The sequence below is a fragment of the Euleptes europaea genome, chromosome 2 (assembly GCF_029931775.1).
Source record: "Euleptes europaea isolate rEulEur1 chromosome 2, rEulEur1.hap1, whole genome shotgun sequence".
Classification (NCBI taxonomy): Eukaryota; Metazoa; Chordata; class Lepidosauria; order Squamata; family Sphaerodactylidae; genus Euleptes; species Euleptes europaea.
In genome coordinates this window covers 70,885,397-70,904,624 of record NC_079313.1, presented here as the reverse complement: position 1 = coordinate 70,904,624, position 19,228 = coordinate 70,885,397, and the positions used below count along the sequence as shown (strand labels likewise).

Sequence of the window (19,228 nt, the reverse complement as noted above, 5' to 3'; positions counted from 1 at the left end):
CGGGGATGCCCTCCAGGCCTTCTCTGCGTGGCCTCCCCTAGCCTCTCCCCCCCCCCCCCGCACCGGGAGATCTACACCTGTTATGGCTTCCAAATTATGTTGTAAATGTGCAAATGGCCCTTGGCAGGAAAAAGGTTCCCCATCCCTGGCTTAGGGAATCAGTTATCAGGTGTTTAATGTAAGTTCTTTAGTGTAGGTTTTTTATTTCCTTTTATTTCATATATAATAAAGTGATTTATTTGTGTTTACAACTCCTCCTAATCTATGGCCCTCTAATTGCAGGACCTTAAGGAGGGTTTTCTGTTCCTCAGAGAGGAACTCTAGAAGCTCAGCCATCCTGTCCCACAACACCATTTGGAAACGCCCCATAAGAGCAGAGAAGTTAGAGATCCTCACCCCCAGGGCAGCGGAGGAATACACCTTCCGCCCCATGCCATCTAGCTTCCTCCCCTCCTTGTCCAGGGGGGAAGAGTGGACTCCAGCTTTATATTTAGCAGACATCACCTCCGTGATGATGGAGTTGGCCTGGGGATGCTTAAATAAAAAATCGCATCCTTCCTCTGCCACTTTATATAGGTTTTCAATCTTTTTAATGGAGGCGACTACTGATGATGGCCTCTGCCACCCCATCATGATAACCTCCCTGATACCCTGTAACAGAGGAAGCTTGGGAGGACCATTATCTGGGCTGTAAAGTACCCCCATAATAGGGTCAGAGGGTCTTAAGTCCGACTGGACCACATCAATACTGAGAGCTTTAGCCATTCTCATGAGCTGTTCCGAGAACAGTTTCAAGTCCTCTGTAGGCGAGACAGGCGTGGGGTCCCCCACGATGTCGTCTGGCGAAGGGAGTGAGGAGTCCTCCGACCCCAGCTCTGACGCCAATTCACCCTCCTCTTCAGTCTCTGGCAAGACTTGCCTGGAGAAAGGTGTAGACGTCAAAGCTTCAGTCGGCGCCGCCAACGACGTCGAGGGTAGAGGTCGCGTCAAATTAGGTTGCGCCGTATCAGTCTCATGATGTCCAGAACCCAACTTAGCCGGAGCCGCAGGTTCCGCATGACGTTGACAACGCTCGTCAGTTAGGTGTTTGGAAGGAGTCTTCGGCACCAAGCACGGCGCCGGGTGAGATGGCCATCCTTGGAAGCGAGGATCAGCGTCGTAGGGACCACGGTCACCACAGGCATACCCGTTGTAGTAAGGCTGGGGATAGTAGCCATAAGGCATCCAGGGCTGTTGGAAGTGTTGAGGCCCATAGGATAGCATCTGCCCCGTCAAAGTCCCTTCGTCTCCCGAAGAGATGATTTCAGGGATATCGATATCGTCCTTGTCCGAGGATGAAAATTCGACCACGACCCCTGTCAGTGACGGGGTCCAAGGGCGCCCCAAGGCAGGTACAGCTGTACTTTGTGGGCGAGCAGGGGATCGTCCCCTGATCGGCTCCGTCGACGCCGAAGCAGCCGTGGGTTTGGCCGGTGACGGAGACCGCTGTCTAGGGGAGCAAGTCCTGGATCTAGATGGAGCACGGTGCCGAGGCAAAGAGATCTTCCTCAACGCCAAGGTCGGGTCCGGAGGCGACGGCGAACGACGTCGAAGAGGAGTCGGCGCCAACTGGGTAGACCACTCCTCCGTCCTCCCAGTCAGAGCTTTCCCCAGAGCCCTTGGGGAGGAGGACGACCTCCTGGACTTTTTCTTGTGCTTCTTAGAGGGGGGTTCAGAAGCAGCCCTCTGGATTTTTACGGGATCTTGTAACCCCCTCTTCGCGTTGGAGGAGAGAGAAGGTTGCACCTCAGAAGGGACAGATTTATCTCCCGCCTTGGTAGGTCAAAGAGAAACCTCATACAGGGCAGCCTTGAGTTTTTTTGCTCTATCTTTAAGGCATTTGCGGGTGAAACGGGCGCAAGCCCTGCAGGAGGCAACGATATGCCCTTCCCCTAGGCAGAGCAGGCAATCCGCGTGCTTGTCGGCGGTGGCCATTTTCGTGCCACAGCTCTTGCATTTCTTGAAAAGGGCCATTATCTCTCTCTCTCTCTCTCTCTCTCCCTTTTAGTAATATCTTTAAGTACCGACCGTGAAAAAATGATCCACGCCGACCGAAAGATCGATGAAGAAGAAACCACGGTAAGTAGTGGAAGTTGTATGTTCTCTCCGCGGCGGCAGAACGAGAACTGAGGGAAGAGTGCTCCCCACCCCCCGTCACGTGACCTCTGGGCAGGAAAAGCCGTTAAGGCTTGGTCCTGGACGGGGGGAGGGGAGCGCTCCTAGGGAGCTAACTCTTCTGGAAGCTTTTGAAATCTTCTCCGTGGCAGGCCTGCGCAAGCGCAGTCCCATGTGGAACTACACAGAAGCCATGAAAACGAAATTTAATTTAAAAAAAGGAATCAGGCAGTTCAGTAAATAGAAGTTCATAGTGAAGGAGGGATGTATGGATATGCCCTTAAAGATTCTATGTGGTTCTATGGTAAGGATCATGAGCAGAGCTGAAGAAGCAGAAGAAATACACATAGGGAAGCTGAAATGTGAAGATGTGGTTTAGTGTTGGTGGAATTTGTGGCCCTTGGCTGCAAGAAGAGTGGAATATAGAAACCATGCTCAGGGGCTCTCACCATTCCTACTATACCTCTTTTTCCATTGTTTAATACTCAATTTTTCACAGTGCTACTAAAGGTATTTGATACTTCACTATCAATGATTCTGTTTAATAGTGATTTCAACAAGGAATTCAGTCAGTACATCTTTATTTAAGAAAAGATATTTCTTCATAACATGATAAACAAAAAACTAGAAATACATAGAAACAAGTATATATTTCAATAATACCAGCAGTTAACTAATAGGAAAATTGGTAGATGTAATTTAAATGCCACTGAAGAAAAGAAAGTCACATTCTTACTTAACCGGTACCAATCATAGCATCAGCAGGATTCACAGTTCTGCTTTTTTTCCAGGCACATTATACAAGACAAAACTGGCCCCAAAGGGAAGATACTTTAGGTTCACCAACATCACAGATTCTCATGAGCAACCCTATATGTTTGGAAAGCCAGTGAGAAGTAGAAAATCTATTAAGAAAAGATGTGGAATACATGTGGCAAAATAAACAAGAGCTTTGCAAATTAAACAGACAGCTCGATTAATTGTTCCATGTTTTAAAGTTAATTTCACTAGCTGCTCAAAATTCCACCATCTTTCTGTTTTGCTATTTTATTTCTCTTGTGATTATGCTAAGGCTCATAAAACTGCAGCATTTCATCCACTAATTATGTCAACAAAAGAGTTATTAGCTATTTTAAGAACTTTCATTTAAAAGGCAAAAGCAAAAAAGAAGCAATACTGATTAGAACTACCTGAACTGAGTTACATCTTTTTATGTACAGTTAATTCCAATGCATCTCATTTATATAATTCCCAGTTCTCCTGATCATTGTCCATTTCCTCAAGGGGAGACCTTTCACGATGTGAATGAGGGACTGTATCTACCTCACTCTGAAGTGAAAAAGTGCGGAAAAGATCTGATATAGGCTCGTCAACATATGTTTCACTACGGACAGCTTTCACCGAGTGAGTGTCTCTGTTCCCATCAGACTGGATGCTCCTCCTGTCTGTTTGCCGACTCCTGTCTGAGTGCTGACTTCTATCCTGAAGCACACAGAAAAATGTACAATGCCTGTATTTATACACACATTCGCATATACACATCTTACATTTTCTAAGAGCTGCCAAAGGGCAGCTATGTATACAAGGGGAGTTTCTGTGCCAAAAACAGCTTCAGAAAGTTGTACACAAACATAATGTTTGTCTTTAAAAGCTCAATCACAACAACCATATAGGTCCCTTATTCAGATCAGTGCTCTGCAGGCAGTGGGGGCAGAGCTTGACCCTTCTGTTCCTGCATAGTTTTGCTAAGTAAAACTACTCTGCCCCCCGTGTTGTTTTCATCCCTTCATTTGAAGGGCTTATATTTGAATAGCAATACAATGTGGAGGTAGGTGGAAGGAACCACCTCTTCCCTTCCCATGTAGCTCCCACCTGAATCAGGATCCTATGCAGCTGTGACTGATAAACAGAGATCCATTACCTCTTTCTCATCCATTTGACATCAAGCATGCAACACTCAGAGATAAGAAAATTATTCAAGTTGACTGCAGCTAAAATTCAATGGCCCTGGGGAGTTTTTGTTTGTCCCACTGGGAAAACTTGCATGTGGCTATGATTACATGTGCCCACTGGAGCACATAGTGGCTCCTTAGGGTTATTTCAGGTCTGGAAAACAGTGTGTGGGAAGGGACTTCACCATGCACCTCAAACCTGACCTGAACTGGCCCCCCTGAGCACAGGAATGAAATGTCAGGCATCAAACTCCCAGATGACGTTTGATTGAAACGCTCCATGGTGGCCATGTGGGGGACATGAGGACTTTGTATCACATGAGTCAGCTCAGAGGCAACAAAGTACAGGAAGGGAAGGCAGAGAAGAGTTCTCCTTCCCTGACTCTCACATACGTATTATAAAAATTACTTCTCCCTTCATGCCTCTCCCTGTTTCAGGGACTGACATCTGGACAACAAATGTCACATCTACTTTAGTCATTGCATATAGAAGATTAACAACCCTTCCCACAACCATATATTGATAATCAATTATTTTGACTTTCCAAAGTATACATCTATAATTGACAGCCATTATATTTCTAGTTACCCTGAGGAATGTTGTTAACAACAACATTTTTGGAAGCTTCAATGTGAAAAATGATGTTGCCCTGAGGGATTTTCCAGAAAAATTACACTAGTCAACAGGTGATTGTGCAACTACACTCCACACAGTATATGCTTATACTCCTGACTAGGCCCTTTATCTCAAGGAGTCTTTTACCTCTGAGGAGGCCTTTGCTCCATAGTGAGCTTGTACTGGTTGACCTTGTCAACAAAAAGGTGACCAGATTACTGTTCAGGTTACTATTGGAGGGAGTGGAGGGCAAGGATGCTTTCTCAGCCCCCTGGCCACAAGGGCCCCTTAATTCCTTTCCCCTGATGCCAATCATAGCCAGTGTGCTCAGAAAAATGTAAAAAGAAGCAGCAGAGGTCATCTTCATCACACCACACTGACCAAGGAAATCTGGTTCTCCAACTGGGTGGCAATGGCACAGCAACTACTGTGGATCATCCCAACTGCCCACAACATCCTCCTACAGGGTCCTATGTTCCCAATCCAGGATGGCTCCACCTCTGTGTACGGAAAATGAAAGGAGGGTGCTAGAGCAACATAGAAAGCCCTCTACCCACAGGATATATAAAGACACTTGAAAGGCTTTCCACAGGTGGTGTTTCAGTAAGAAAACCAATGCACCTGCTGTGGGCCTACTAGAGGACCTTTGCTTCCTCCAGGATGGACTGGATCAGACCCAACATTCCCTTTCACCAGGCAGCAGTCCTTCATTGGTCCTATGTCCCATCTAAGAACCACCACCTTCCAGACACAGCCTAAGAGGAACAACTCTATCTAGTCTTATTATTTTATTTATTTATTATTTCGCTTTCTAGCCCGGCCTCATTCCTGCCCTCTTCCCACTTAGCATTGTTTCCCTTTGTGGCATTTCCACAAGGTGTTGAAAGTTTGACACAAACCTCTATTTGAACCCTTGAGATCTATTCCGCTGAGAATTATGTTTTTCAAGGTGGCCTTTCTCAGAGCCATAACCTCAGCCAGGACAGTTTCGGAATTACCTGCCCTCTTGCTCAGAGATGAGCTTTGCTCCTTGCAGGACGACTGGGGACCTTACATGGTGAAGTCTCCTTTCGTTAATACTAAAGTGTAACTTTGTTCAACAGGGTTCAGGGGACCCATCTACCTTCACTTTGACCTAATCCCAGCCATCCTAAGGAATGTGACTGGCATAAGTTAGATGTCTGGAGGGTTCGCCACTTCTACTTAAGACAGCATCATTCAGATCTTCAGATGCCTTATTTGTCTCCTTACTCAACAGCATAGAAAATAAAGCACCACTGTCAACCAAAGCCAGGTGAATCAAAGTATACATTTCCCTGGCTTACAACATTCAGCATCTTCCATCACCCTCAAAAGACACAGTAGAGTGGCTGCTACATCTGCAGCCATCACCACCAATACATCCATTGCAGAAATCTGTAGGGCAGTGACTTGGGGTTTTGCTTCTACCACTGCAAGGCAGTAGAGACTACACATAGTTGCCTCAGCTGAGGATGCGTTTAGCAGAAGAGTGATCTGAAAGCTAGTTCCTCAATGATTCCTCTTCTCTCTGTTTTTCCCACTTGGGACAACAGAACTTTTCAAGATGTCATACAAGGATGCCTTCCTCCACTGACAGAGAACAAAACATTAGACCTATCGTGATGGTTTCATTTCATCTGTGGACTGGAAAATACCCTTCCCCCCCAAGCTGGTGGAGAAAGAACCAAAAAGAAACTCCGTAGGTCAAGAAGGAAGGTGTGACATTTTTTTCTTACTTATTCTTCAGCCTTACAGTATCTCTAATTATAGGTATCCAGGGAGAATTTTATTGATTGCTACACTAGAGGTGGATTCATCTTCCTCACGAGCCTGGCAAGACATGAACTGGGGGCAGTTGAGCTCCTCTTCAGAATAGTGGAAACCTTTGCAAAAATGTTTTTCATGTGCCCTGCCCACATAGTAAGGAGGAAGCACAACCCATAAACCACTGATGAGAAGAAATCATCACAGTAAATCCAATCTTTCCATCTATGAAACTGCACTAAAAATTCTAGAAAGGTCTGCTGTGTCCAAAAGCAAAAGGCTAGTCACATTTTTAAAGAATCCCCAGTCTAAAGCTATTAAACCACTTTTCAGGGTTTCATTTGTCAGGTCAGTACATTAAATGTGGACTTCAATTAAATGTTGTACCTTTTGGTCATCTATATGAATGTCATCTAATATATCTTCAGGAAGGGTATTACTGGGTTCCGCTGCTACAGTCTCTTGCAAGAGATCAGGCTCCACAGCAAACAGTACTGCATCATGTAGACTTGGAAAGAACCGCGCTTTAGTAACACACTGGTCAAAAAAATCATTCCTTTCAAAGGCTTTTATTACAGTGGCTGTGAGATGAGAAATGTAGAAAGAATTACAAGCAGAAACAATTAGAAGACTGAGGTTTAACATTATATTATTCATCTAAAATGACTGAATAGAGAATTACAACTATTACTGTACTCACGGTGACAAGCAGCTATCAGGACTGTGATACCAATATTCTGAAACACATGGCAGAGCTGTAAAGAGAAACCAGCATATTAATATCTGTGATTTTTTCATTCTGTGGATAGTATAAGGTAGATTTGATGCACGGGTGTCTTATATCAAGTATTTCATTTGCTTGCAATTTTTGGATGGTGTAAGAATGCTAGAACTAGCTTCAAATAGTTATTTTGCCAGAAAGGAATGTTGGATTTACCATGAATGTTCCTTCTTATTGGTAGATGGCGGGTATCGTGGCAAGGGACAGGGTTACTGCTCTCACTCATGCAAATGCTGTAAACTAGACATGGTGGTCATCTCTTCTAGCTGGAGGAGGCCATTCCCAGTTTCATAGTACAACAGAGATTATTTTTTAAACCCTCAGTACTGCATTGTACAAAGAAATCCATGCTAGTTTCCATAGATGTTTTTTTCAACAGAAGAGGAAGAAAAAGAAAGGAGCACCGAGGATTCAAATTATGCCTATAGAAGCCCTGGGAGACAGAGGCTAACTACCTGATCCTACATGTGAACTGTAGTATCTAGCTGTATCTGAATAAGTGAGTTGTTTCTCACAAAAGCTCATACCCTGCCAGAAATTTTGTTAGTCTTTAAGGTGCTACTGGACTCTACTGCTAACTGTGAATAGTGAGACAATCCACATGGGGGCAGGACACTTTCAGTCCACTGATAAAAAGAAAAATTCATGGTACAATTAATGTTCTTTTCTCCATTGGTGGAGTAGGCATCCTGGTGAAGAATGTTAAAACAGTATCCATAGTCTGGGTGCCAAATCTTGGTGGTGAAAACTACAGGGAAATAATTTGTTGGAGCAGCCACCTCTTAAAAGCAGCATCAGAGGACACACATGTGTTTTTAGTAGTTCAATACATAAAGAGATAGAGACCTAAGTGGCTACTTCTCAGATCTCTTTCAACAGGATTACAAAAATTATTTACATACTTTATTTATAGCGTGCCTTTCTAACTAAGACTCAGTGTAGATGACAAAATATAAAAGTACAGGGGCATTAGACGTTTCAGCCCCTCTGGTGAAACGGGCAGCAAACGTCAAGGTTGCAAGTAAATGGTAGCTCTCAAAGCTAACAATCCATCTCCTTTGGCATTGTGGAGATCATCCTAACTCTATTGGATGGGAAAGGTACAGTAGACTTCTGGATTAAGTATAGGAACAGGTCTGAGTGCTAGCATATCTTGGGAATAAACAGAGTTCTTTCCTAAACGAGAGGGAATTCAATGTTGAAGCCTTCCCAGCCAGTGTTAGGGCAACTAATAAGGCAAAGTTAAAATGGAGAATACTGAGGGAACTGCTTCTGAATGATTCCTTTGATAAGTATTTAGAACCCTATAAAGATCCTTTGTAGGCAATGATGACAGAATTCCCCTTCATGCATGGATGAGAAATACTGTGCACCTGCTCAAAATGGTGCAAAGAGCTTGCATCTTCTTTGTGTTGTGATGCAAGCCTTGGATAGACTGGTATGAGGAAAATCAAAGACCTCCTTAGTTCCTGTGGAAACAAACATGCTTTCTTTCTTCTTACAACAAAAAGTTGAAAAGTGTCTTACATCCTATTAGTGGAATATCTTCTAGAGGACAATGAGTTGTCAGTGACGCCTGGATTGTATCTGAAAGATTTTAAGATCTTTCTCCCAGTCCCCAGAAGCTCCAATTGATCTAGATGACAAAATGGCCTTGGAACTGGATGTTGTGTGTGGGAGGAAGAACAGGTTGCTTACCTGTGACTGGTGTTCTTCAAATGGTCAGTGGAATACTCAGTCCCATGCAGACTATTACTCAGAATCTTCAAGGAGTAAACTGATGTGCTTTGAGTGGTGTTGTCTGCTCTATCCTGAGGACAGGCATGGAACACACATGCCTCAAGAAGGTGGGGCTACACCTTTCTGCTCAATTCTTCCTAATTCAATGTAGCAAGAGACTAAAGAGAGCGCCTTTATGGTGAAGGTGGGCAGGTTGTGTGACTGCAGAGATGACCACTCAAAGAACACCAGATAAGAAACCTGTTCTCCTTCTGTGCATCACAAGCATTGGAAGAATAGCAAGCAGATGTATCTGGAGGTAGAAACAAGTAGATCCAATTAAAAAGAAAGATCAACACTGATTAACCAAAAGATGCATTTCATTGTACTCCAATGTCAAAGATAGAGTGTCTCAGAAACATAGATGGCTGCAACCGCATGGCAGCTTTACAAAATTAAGTAATGGGAACATCACAAAGGAAAGCCATAGACATTGCTCCTAAAGAGTGTTCCAAAGCACAGAAGACAGTTGAACAGGACTCAGCTGATAACACAACTTTATCAACAATAAAGTCCAATTACTGAAGCGTTACGAGGAAACTAAACATGCTTTCCATGATACACCATAACAGGGTTACAATCCTTCCTAAACAGAGCAGTTCTGTCTACATAAAATGCAAGGGCATAGTGCACATCTAGGAAGTGCAAGACCCTTTCCCATTCAGAGAAAGGATGGGGGAGATCACTGATGTATTAATGTCCTGAGAAAGGTAAAACACTGATACTACTTTCAGTAGAAGGCAGCATCGTGATGAAGAGTAACTTTATCCTTATGAAAAATGAGGTATGGGTGACCAACCTTGAAAGGACATAATTCACTAGCTCACTGAGTGGAAGTGATAGCAAAAGACTTTTAAGAAGAGAAAATGGGAATCACACATTCCTCAAAGGGAAGACGCTTGAGTGGTGAGAGAACCAGTTGAAGATCCAGAATTAGAACATGTGAAACATTGTGAAATGCATCTCTCCGTGCCTTTAAAAAGCTGCTTAAATGAAGGCTACAAGGAATTGAAGAATCTTTGATGGCTGATTTAGTAGCTAAGTAAATGCACTTTCACAGCTAAAGGGGCCAATATGAGCACTTGTCCCTGTAGTAATCTCACAAACAACATCCACAGATGAGTAGTCTAAAAGAGAGTTGATTTATTAGAAAACCTACAGGTATACAGAGCTAACAGGTAAATTGGCACAAATGAGAACTAAAGGCATGGCCTAAGGCCTATACGGAAGAGCATTGGTCATATCAGATAGTGGTGGCAGCCATGGCAACCACCCTCCCTATGAGGGCAGTTCCCACAGAGTTAGCGAAAGGAATTTGACAGTTAACAGGCCCGGCCTTGGGACGCACCTGGTGAAACCAAAACACACACACAGTCTGGCGGTCTCGGCAGAGAGCAGGCCTGACATCCTGCTCCCCTTAAGGCTCCCCTCCCACTGTCCTGTGCATGGGCACTGGTTTGTGAGGATAAGCAGTATAGAATTGACGGACTAAACGGGGTGCAGAAACATCACGTGCGCGCACCCATTCATCTTGCGCAGAACTGAAGTGTTTCCAATGAACCAGATACTGGAGCGAACCATGATGGATACGCGAGTCCAGGATTTTCGCAATTTCAAAATGCTCTCCCCCCCCCCCCACCATCACCGGTGGTTCTGGGAGAGGCTCAGGATGTCATTCCGGGGAGGGAACATGCGGTTTCAGCAAACTGATATGGAACACGGGATGGATCCGTCTTAAGGACTTTGGGAGCGAGAGCTCCACAGTAACTGGGTTGATGACTCAAGAAATGGGAAAGGGTCCTACGTATTTGGCACTGAGTTTGTTACTCGGGCGGTTGGAATGCAGATTCTTGGTGGATAAATAAACCATATCCCCCACTTTATAATCCTTTCCTGGTGAGCGATGTTTGTCGGCTTGAGCCTTGTATTTATGTTTGGCCCGTTCCAGGTTTTTTATCAGCCAGGGCCAGGTTGTTTGAATAGTGTGTACCCAGTCGGCAACACCTTCACCCCCCTCCTCCCCTGAGACATCGTTATGGCCAATGGGGCCAAAGTCCTGACCATACACCGCCCGGAAGGGGCTATACCCTGTGGATTGATGTACAGCATTATTGTATGCATATTCAGCAAAGGGTAACAATTCAACCCAATCATCTTGATGATAGTTAATATAACAACGCAAGTAGCATTCTAACACAGCATTCACCCGCTCCATCTGGCCGTCGGTTTGGGGATGGAAAGCACTAGAGAGACCTTGTTCCACCCCCACTAATTTTAGGAAAGCTTTCCAGAATTTAGCTACATAGCTACTTCCGCGGTCACTGACCACCTTGAGCGGAAAACTACGGAGACGGAAGACATGTGACACAAAGAGGCGGGCCAGTTTTGGGGCGGACAGGATACCTGCGCAAGGGACAAGATGAACCTGTTTAGAGAACAAGTCTGTGATTACCCAAAGTACAGTTTTTCCTTCACTGAGGGGGAGATCGGTCATAAAATCCATTGCAATTACTTCCCAGGGTCTAGTGGGGGTCTCTAACGGTTGCAGTAATCCGGGGGGTTTACCTTGAGACCTTTTGACAGTAGCACATACTGGGCAACTGCGGATGAAGGAATCCACGTCGGTTCACATGCCCGCCCACCAAAACTGTCTCCATAACAAATGCAATGTTTTTAGAAATCCAAAGTGACCTGCGGTCTTGCCTCCATGGACTAGCTGCAGTACCTCCTTCCGCAGACCTTTAGGCACATACAGCTTAGAGTCTTGGTACCAATAACCCCCACGTTCAGTCAGAGAAGTGGGCAGGGTTTGCGCAGAGAGTTCGGCTTGGCAACTGGAACGAAGTGAGTTCATAAAAGAGTCCGTTAGACCCATCGTATCCGGCATTGTGAGCACCGTGCTGGCGGGAGGGTAAGTTGATGGCCCCGAGGGGGGTCGGATGGCTGGATTACCAGGGTGACCGGGTGCAGGCGGAGCTGGCGAATGAGGCGAGGGGGGTGGCGTGGTCAGGTCGACCAACGTGGTTGGGTTTGGAGTCCCCCCTATGCGAAGACTGTGGCGGGAGCCGGGCTTGCGATCGAGTTTGGACCGCTAGAGTGGGCAGCAAACCCCTTTGCACAGGAGTGAACAGGGACTCTGTGGGGCATTCAACCTTGGGTGGGTATTGGGGTAGTCTGGATAGAGCATCAGCCAGGACATTCTGCTTCCCTGGTACATGTTTTAATATGAAACGGAACTGAGCAAAGAAGTCCGCCCAGCGTACCTGTTTCACGGACAGTTTACGGGCTCCCGTGAGCGCCTCCAGGTTCTTGTGATCGCTCCACACCTCAAAAGGGACTTTAGAACCTTCTAAAAACTGTCTCCACACCGTGAGGGCATGGTGGACGGCGGCCACTTCTTTTTCCCAGATCGGCCAGTTGAGCTGAGACTGCGCGAACTTCTTAGAGAAGTAAGCGCACGGATGCAGAAGACCGTCCCTCCCTTGCTGTAGAAGCGCACCCCCCATTGCCACGTCCGAGGCGTCAACCTGGAATATAAACATTTGCTCAGGATCAGGGTGTTTCAACACCGGTTCAGAGGTAAACAGTTGCTTGAGAGTATCGAAAGTGGTTTGGCACTGGGAGGTCCAATTGATTTTAGCCGAAGGCAACATGGCTGCATTTCCCTTTCCCTTACTTTTAAGGAGATCAGTGATGGGGAGTGCAACTTGAGCGAAGTTGGGGATGAACCCTCTGTAGAAATTAGCGAACCCAAGAAATTGTTGAACCTGTTTGTGGGTCGAGGGTGGTTCCCAATTGGTTACAGACTGCACCTTCTCAGGGTCCATGGTGAGACCGTGGTGTGAAATTATATAGCCCAAAAAAGCTAACTGTTTTTGGTGAAATTCGCATTTTTGGTGAATTTCGCATTGGACACCTTAGCATAGAGCTGATTGTCTCTGAGACGTTGCAATACTTCCCTCACCAGGGTAATGTGTTCATCCATAGTTTTAGAGTAAATAAGAATGTCATCTAAATAAACCACCACTCCTTTATATAACAAGTCATGCAGGATTTCATTAATGAATTGCATGAAGACCCTTGGGGCCCCCTTTAATCCAAAAGGTATCACTAAGAATTCATACATGCCAAAGCAACTGGAAAAGGCTGTTAGGGGTACATCTGTATCCCAAATTCTGATTCTGTAATAGGCTTCCACCAAGTCCAATTTAGTAAAGATACGTCCCTCCTTTAGTTGCCCCAAGAGATCCGAGATCAGAGGAATGAGGTAGGCTTTGGACTGGGTAACCGCATTGAGTTTCCGAAAGTCGATGCATAACTGCAAGTCACCTGTTTTCTTGCACACAAAGAAAGCGGGGGCCGAAGAAGGGGCGGTAGGTGGTTGGATGAAACCTCGAGCCAAGTTCTTGTCCAAGAACTCATGTAGCACTGTACGTTCGGAAGCACTCATGGGGTAAATCTTACTCTTAGGTAGTTTCCCATCCACCACCACCTCAATAGCACAGTCCGTCTTGCGGTGTGGGGGGGTAGTACATCACATTCCTGCACATCAAAAACGTCTGCAAAGTCCTGATATTCAGCAGGCAGAGGGGAGGAAGAGGGGGTGTCTGAGACTAAAGCCGAGGCTGATGGAGTTATAACAGCTAGCTCGTGACGGTGTTGGTTGCAATTAGGACCAGAGAACTTTATAGTCCCGGCTCCCCAGTCAATATATGGGCTGTGTCCTTTGAGCCACTTTATTCCCAACACCACGTCGTATCTGATAGGGGCTATGGTGAAGTTTATTTGCTCCCAATGGTGGCCAATGCCCATCGCTACCCAGCGAGTGCGACGATCTACTGGCCCACCCTTGAAGTCACTGCCCCATCCGTTTGGGCAAATTGAATGGGAGCTGACAGAGTCTCTGACTTGACTTTGAGCGCTTTGAAAGTGGTTTCATTGATCAGGGTGCAGGCACACCTGGAATCTATTAGTGCTTTGACATGTAATTGGGGGCCTTTTTTATAGTGTTGTAACACTACGTCCACATACACAGTATCTTCGATCTCACTCACCATTACAGGAGCCTTGGGTTTTGCAGGAACAGCTGCAAGGGTCCGCGGTGTCGCTCCACTCACCACAGACCCCACCCGTTTTTTGACAGATCCAAAGGAGACTCAAGATTTAAAGCTGGGGGGTCCCAGCTTCTGCCCTCATCCAAGTAATCTGGTTCGATCAAGCGACCAGCGAGCTGACGAGTGCATTGCACGTCTCAAGGCGGGCCATAGGTTGGGGAAAGGGAAGGGACCGATCCGAACCCTGTGCTTGCTTTGGGACGCACGTCCGCTGCCGTCGTCGCGCTGCTTCGAGCGGCGGCCGCTTTAGCCAAACGTAGTTCCTCGGCCTTGTCCAGATCGGCCAGCGCCTGAGCTGCAGCCGCATCCGAAGCTCGCAACTGTTCTTCGGCTCGCTTCCGATTGGCGAGTGCTTGGTCGGCCTCGAGCTTAACGGCGAACGCTGTTGTGACGATCGGGAGGGCCTCTTGCTCCAGAAGCAGAAGGAGCTCAGAGGAATTTTGGTCCAACAATGGTTGAACCCGGACTGCCAGAGCAGCTGCGTCCGATCCAAACTCCAGGGTTAATCGTTTCGCGATCTTGGCCACCGTGGCTTTGGCCGAGGTCAGTCCCACAAATTGTAAAGCCATCTGGACCGCCACATCCTGTGCCTCCTTCAGGCACACGTTGGGATCGGGAACGGTTGATATCGGTACCTCCTCCTCCCGTAATCCCGCCATGGTAGAGTCACACACGGGGCGGATTGGTTGCTGTTGCGCCTCACGCACTGTTAATCTCGCTAACAAGCGGGTCAACATTGGTAAATCCTCCTGCACCAGCCGAACTTCCTCCAACAACCTGTCCAGTGTCTGGAGGTCGTGCTGGGCACTCTGATCAGCGTCATGGGTCGTCCAGGGAGTCGTTTCAGCAAGGCAATGCCACTGAAACCGAATAAGTACAACTAGGCGATTGATCTCCGCATCAGTCCACAGCGCCTCAGCAAGAATGTCATTCAGCAGAGTAGGGTCATCGGGGAATTCATCCGACGGTCCCAACGGAAGGTACCAAGGTTCAGGACCCTCCAGGGCTCCAGCCAAGAACCCTCTACCCGGGGAGCACAGACATGTAGTCCAAAAGAGAGTTGATTTATTAGAAAACCTACAGGTATACAGAGCTAACAGGTAAATTGGCATGAATGAGAACTAAAGGCACAGCCTAAGGCCTATATGGAAGAGCATTGGTCATATCAGATAGTGGTGGCAGCCATGGCAACCACCCTCCCTACGAGGGCAGTTCCCACAGAGTTAGCGAAAGGAATTTGACAGTTAGCAGGCCCGGCCTTGGGACGCACCTGGTGAAACCAAAACACACACAGTCTGGCGGTCTCAGCAGAGAGCAGGCCTGACAGCCAAACAAAGTGCGAATAGTATTTTTTATAACATTTTCAAACTCTTAATACATCGCTGGGAATACAAGTGCGGTAACCCCCCATGTTTTGTAATTTTACAGTCGAATTACTGCTGGCCAATGGGAACACACATCTTGCCTATTTTAAAACATCTACACTGACTCCGACTCAAGGTGCTGGATATGACCTTTAAAGCTCTTTGCAACCTAGGACCCACATTTGTAAAGGACCATTTCCTCCCATATATCACCAAGAGCCAGTTACAATGTTCAGACTGCCACCTACTGGCAGATTTTCTGTGACTTCTGCACCCCGATGGTGCACATGTGCTGTTCTACTCAAAACTGAATGATACTGCTCCTTACACCTAACTCTTGAGATTTCAGGGATGGAGGATCAGGAAGAAGAAAGGGGAAAACATGATTCTCATCTGTGAAGGGTCTTTGCTTTATGCTTCTCTACCAGACCAGTATCCATTTTATCCAGCTGGAAAAAAAATTGGGTGAAGGAAATCATCATCAAATACATGACGTGGAGAAAGGCAATTCATGATTGACTTGGTGTCATGGGCCCTGCCTTGGGAGCTGAGGACTCGGAGGACTCTGAAGCTGAAGTGGAGGAACAGGTTGCCTCTGGTCCTTCAGTACCTCCATTGCAGTCAGTAGCCCAGGAGCCTGAAACAACTCAGCAGGAACCACAGCTAAGCAGAGAGATGGAACAAGGGCAGACAGATGCTACTCTTCCCCCAACCCCTGCAGCAGAAGCTGAGAACGGCAGCCCTCCAAGCTCACCTGAACCTGCTAGGCATATCAGGACTCGGCAGCGTGTGATTTTGCAGGGTAAAAGGAGAAGTGCTCGCTTGGAGAGGCTAAGCAGACAGAGAACTGGTGCTGAGTCGTTTCAGGATGAAGCCTAGCTTGGAAGTGCACTGACTGATAAAGGCAGTGCAGGCATGCTTTCACTTTGCGGAAGCAACCATGCAGTTTCTCTGTGTTCTTGCTACTGCTCATGATTGATCTTTCCGGCCGTGGACTCCTGCCTGCTTTGATGACACCTCTGACTTCTGACCTTGGTAAGATAGCATAATCTTTGTTGCCTGCTCCGAAAGGGGCTAGATACCTCCCACACATCTGAGGACTGCGGGAACAGCCCAGCCCTTGGCCTACACCGGCATACTTTGCCTACTATTTTGTACTTCAGTACTGAGGCTAAATAGTGCAGCCCCAGAACAGCTACTGTGTTAGGTAGTTGTGGCCCCACTAGAGGGTAGCAGGACATTTTAAGTGTCTTACATGGTAGGCAGAGACTCAGACTCATCAGTGCTCATTAAAACTCCCTTTATTACCATGAACCAAGTACAAACATACAAGCCCAGTTTCCTTCACCCACCCACTGTGCCCCTTTAAAAGTTCAGTAGGTTGAGCTGTAACTCTGCCATGGATCAGTTCCCCTAGGGCCAACCAAGTCTGGATGTCTTAGCTTGCCCAAGGCCACAGCTTCTCCTCTAGGCCCCCCTTCCTCCCTTTCCTACCCCTTCTGTGCCTTTCTCAGTCATCTCTCTCTCTGCTCCTTGCTCCCTTGACTTGTCACTTTTTATCCCTGGGGAATCCCTTGTCACTTTTTATCCCTGGGCCCATGCTGGCCAAGCCATACTCTGCTCCTCTCTTCTCTGAGCCCTGTTCATCTCTTAACCCCTCCTTTGTGTTGCCCCACTCCAGCTGGGTTTGCATAGCCAGAGACTCTTGCTGCCAGCCTCACCGACAGCCAAAGGGAAAGAGAGGACTGGCGTCTTCCTATATTTTTTTCTGAGGCAAAAATAAGAACAGAAAAAGAACTCTCCCTGTCACTGCAGAGCAGGCAGGACTGGTATTGTGAGTGGCTTCCTCCCACCAGAAGAGATGGCAAGCCTATCTGTGGAGTGGGTAGGAAGAGCAGTCCTCACTAGGATACCCTCCTCCACTGATGGAGGACCTGTGGAACATCACAATCCATCTTTTGTTTAGATGAAAACAGAAAACTGGGGACTCGGTGTTGATCTTTTCTTATTTTTCTTTTCTTTTTCTTTAATCTAGAGGTGACCATCTTAAATGTGGGTTGTATCCCTTTCTAGGAATAGAAATATAGTGAAATTTGTTTGACACCCTTTGTGCCTAGACCAAATATTTATGTTAACGTGACCATACTTGCTTTCTCTTACTCTTGTTTTGTGCTGTTTTGTTCTGATCCATTCATTCTTACAGTGCAATCCTATGCAAAGATACTCAAGTCTAAGCCCATTGAACTAAACTCTGTATAGAACTGCACTGACAAACTCATCAGAGCTTATACAGCACCCTTAAGCATATTTGTTTTCACTTTCCATTGTTCTTCCACCATCAGTCCTTTCTGATACCACAAAAGTTATTTCTCAGGGTTGTAGGACCTGCATGAACTAATGGCCACATGGAAGACTGCACTGAAGCAGGAGAAGGGGTGAAGTCATCTTCTAGTCTGTTCCATCAGCAGAGCTGTGCTGATAGAGAAAAGATAAAATTTTACCGCTTTCTCCATCAGTGCAGCACTCTAACCTTTTGCCCATGGTTCACTGTATCCAACACACTATTGTGTTTTTTTAGTACCTGACATTTACACGTAACAGGAGCTACTGAAAATAAATATATTTACTGTAACTAAGATACAATAATTCAAGTGACTCACCTCACGTAATAAATAGGAAGCTTGCAAATCCACAAAGTGTACCATGCTGAAATCTAAAATAATGGTGTGGATCAGGTATGTTGCAGACTCTGAATCAACTGGGAACAACTGAGTTGTGGATCTTGTTATAGGAGGGTCTGAGCAAAACCATAATCTGGACAGGTCTTCTTTTCTCTTTACGTAGTCGTGTCCTACTTCCCTTTCTCTGGCAACTGGAGGAGGCATGGTTCGAATGTCTGAATTATATTTGTTATCAATTCTTGTCAAGCGTACCAGGGCCAAAGAAGAAGAAGACAAAGACTCCTTAGAAGTATGAACTCGTCTTACAAGTTTCTCTGTATAAGGTACCTAGGGTACAAGAGAAATGAAATCTTAGACCAGGATAGGACAATATGCGATTCATATAAATATTTTTCCATCTCACTGTTCAAAGTCTCTTTAATAGAAGTATTATAAAGACATACAGAGTCTTATTACATAACAACAAAGAAACTTCACATCCAAGAACTATTCCATTTTTAATTGAACTAAGTAATTTAAAGTTAGAATAAAGTACCACAATTTTAATATTTGTCTTTATAGAAACTCAGTTGCATGGAGTTTTATGGCAAACATATAGTTCTTGTTTTGCTAGACACAAAATTATGAGCCAGAAGGTAGTTAGTCAGTATCTGTTCTTTTTACTGAATAGCAATTCTCCAACACACATTCTGATGCAATATGGGACTAAACAGAATGTGAATTTTTCATTTTGATACATAGGCTTGAGCAAAGGCAGAGAAATATATCTATATCTATATCTCAATACCTCCTACAGCACACTGTGCAAATCTATAAGGTTCTTGGTTCTAAAAGTTAAGGCAAATCCCACTGTTACCATTCCCAGCACGCACAAGACTACATTGGTGGTGGAACTTGAGAACCCACTCAGTAAACCTCAGAAAGGAACACAGGTTTTTTAAAAAGGCGAACACATCCCACCCATGCTGAAAAACACACCTGCAAATAGGGTTGCTGGCCTCC

At 45.8% G+C, this 19,228-nt stretch overlaps 1 protein-coding gene across 1 annotated transcript in view; it reads right to left on the bottom strand.

The window, feature by feature from the left end:
* Window positions 1-3,338: 3,338 nt before the first annotated feature.
* The window catches only part of SLC26A8 (solute carrier family 26 member 8), a 58,654-nt gene continuing 42,764 nt past the window's right edge, over window positions 3,339-19,228 (bottom strand). The window contains exons 16-19 of the mRNA XM_056844776.1: window positions 18,206-18,553; window positions 7,208-7,262; window positions 6,895-7,088; window positions 3,339-3,636 (exon numbers count right to left, since the gene is read on the bottom strand). Of these exons, the coding sequence (XP_056700754.1) occupies window positions 3,391-3,636; window positions 6,895-7,088; window positions 7,208-7,262; window positions 18,206-18,553 (843 nt within the window). The 3' untranslated portion in view covers window positions 3,339-3,390. The remainder of the gene's footprint in view (window positions 3,637-6,894; window positions 7,089-7,207; window positions 7,263-18,205; window positions 18,554-19,228) is intronic.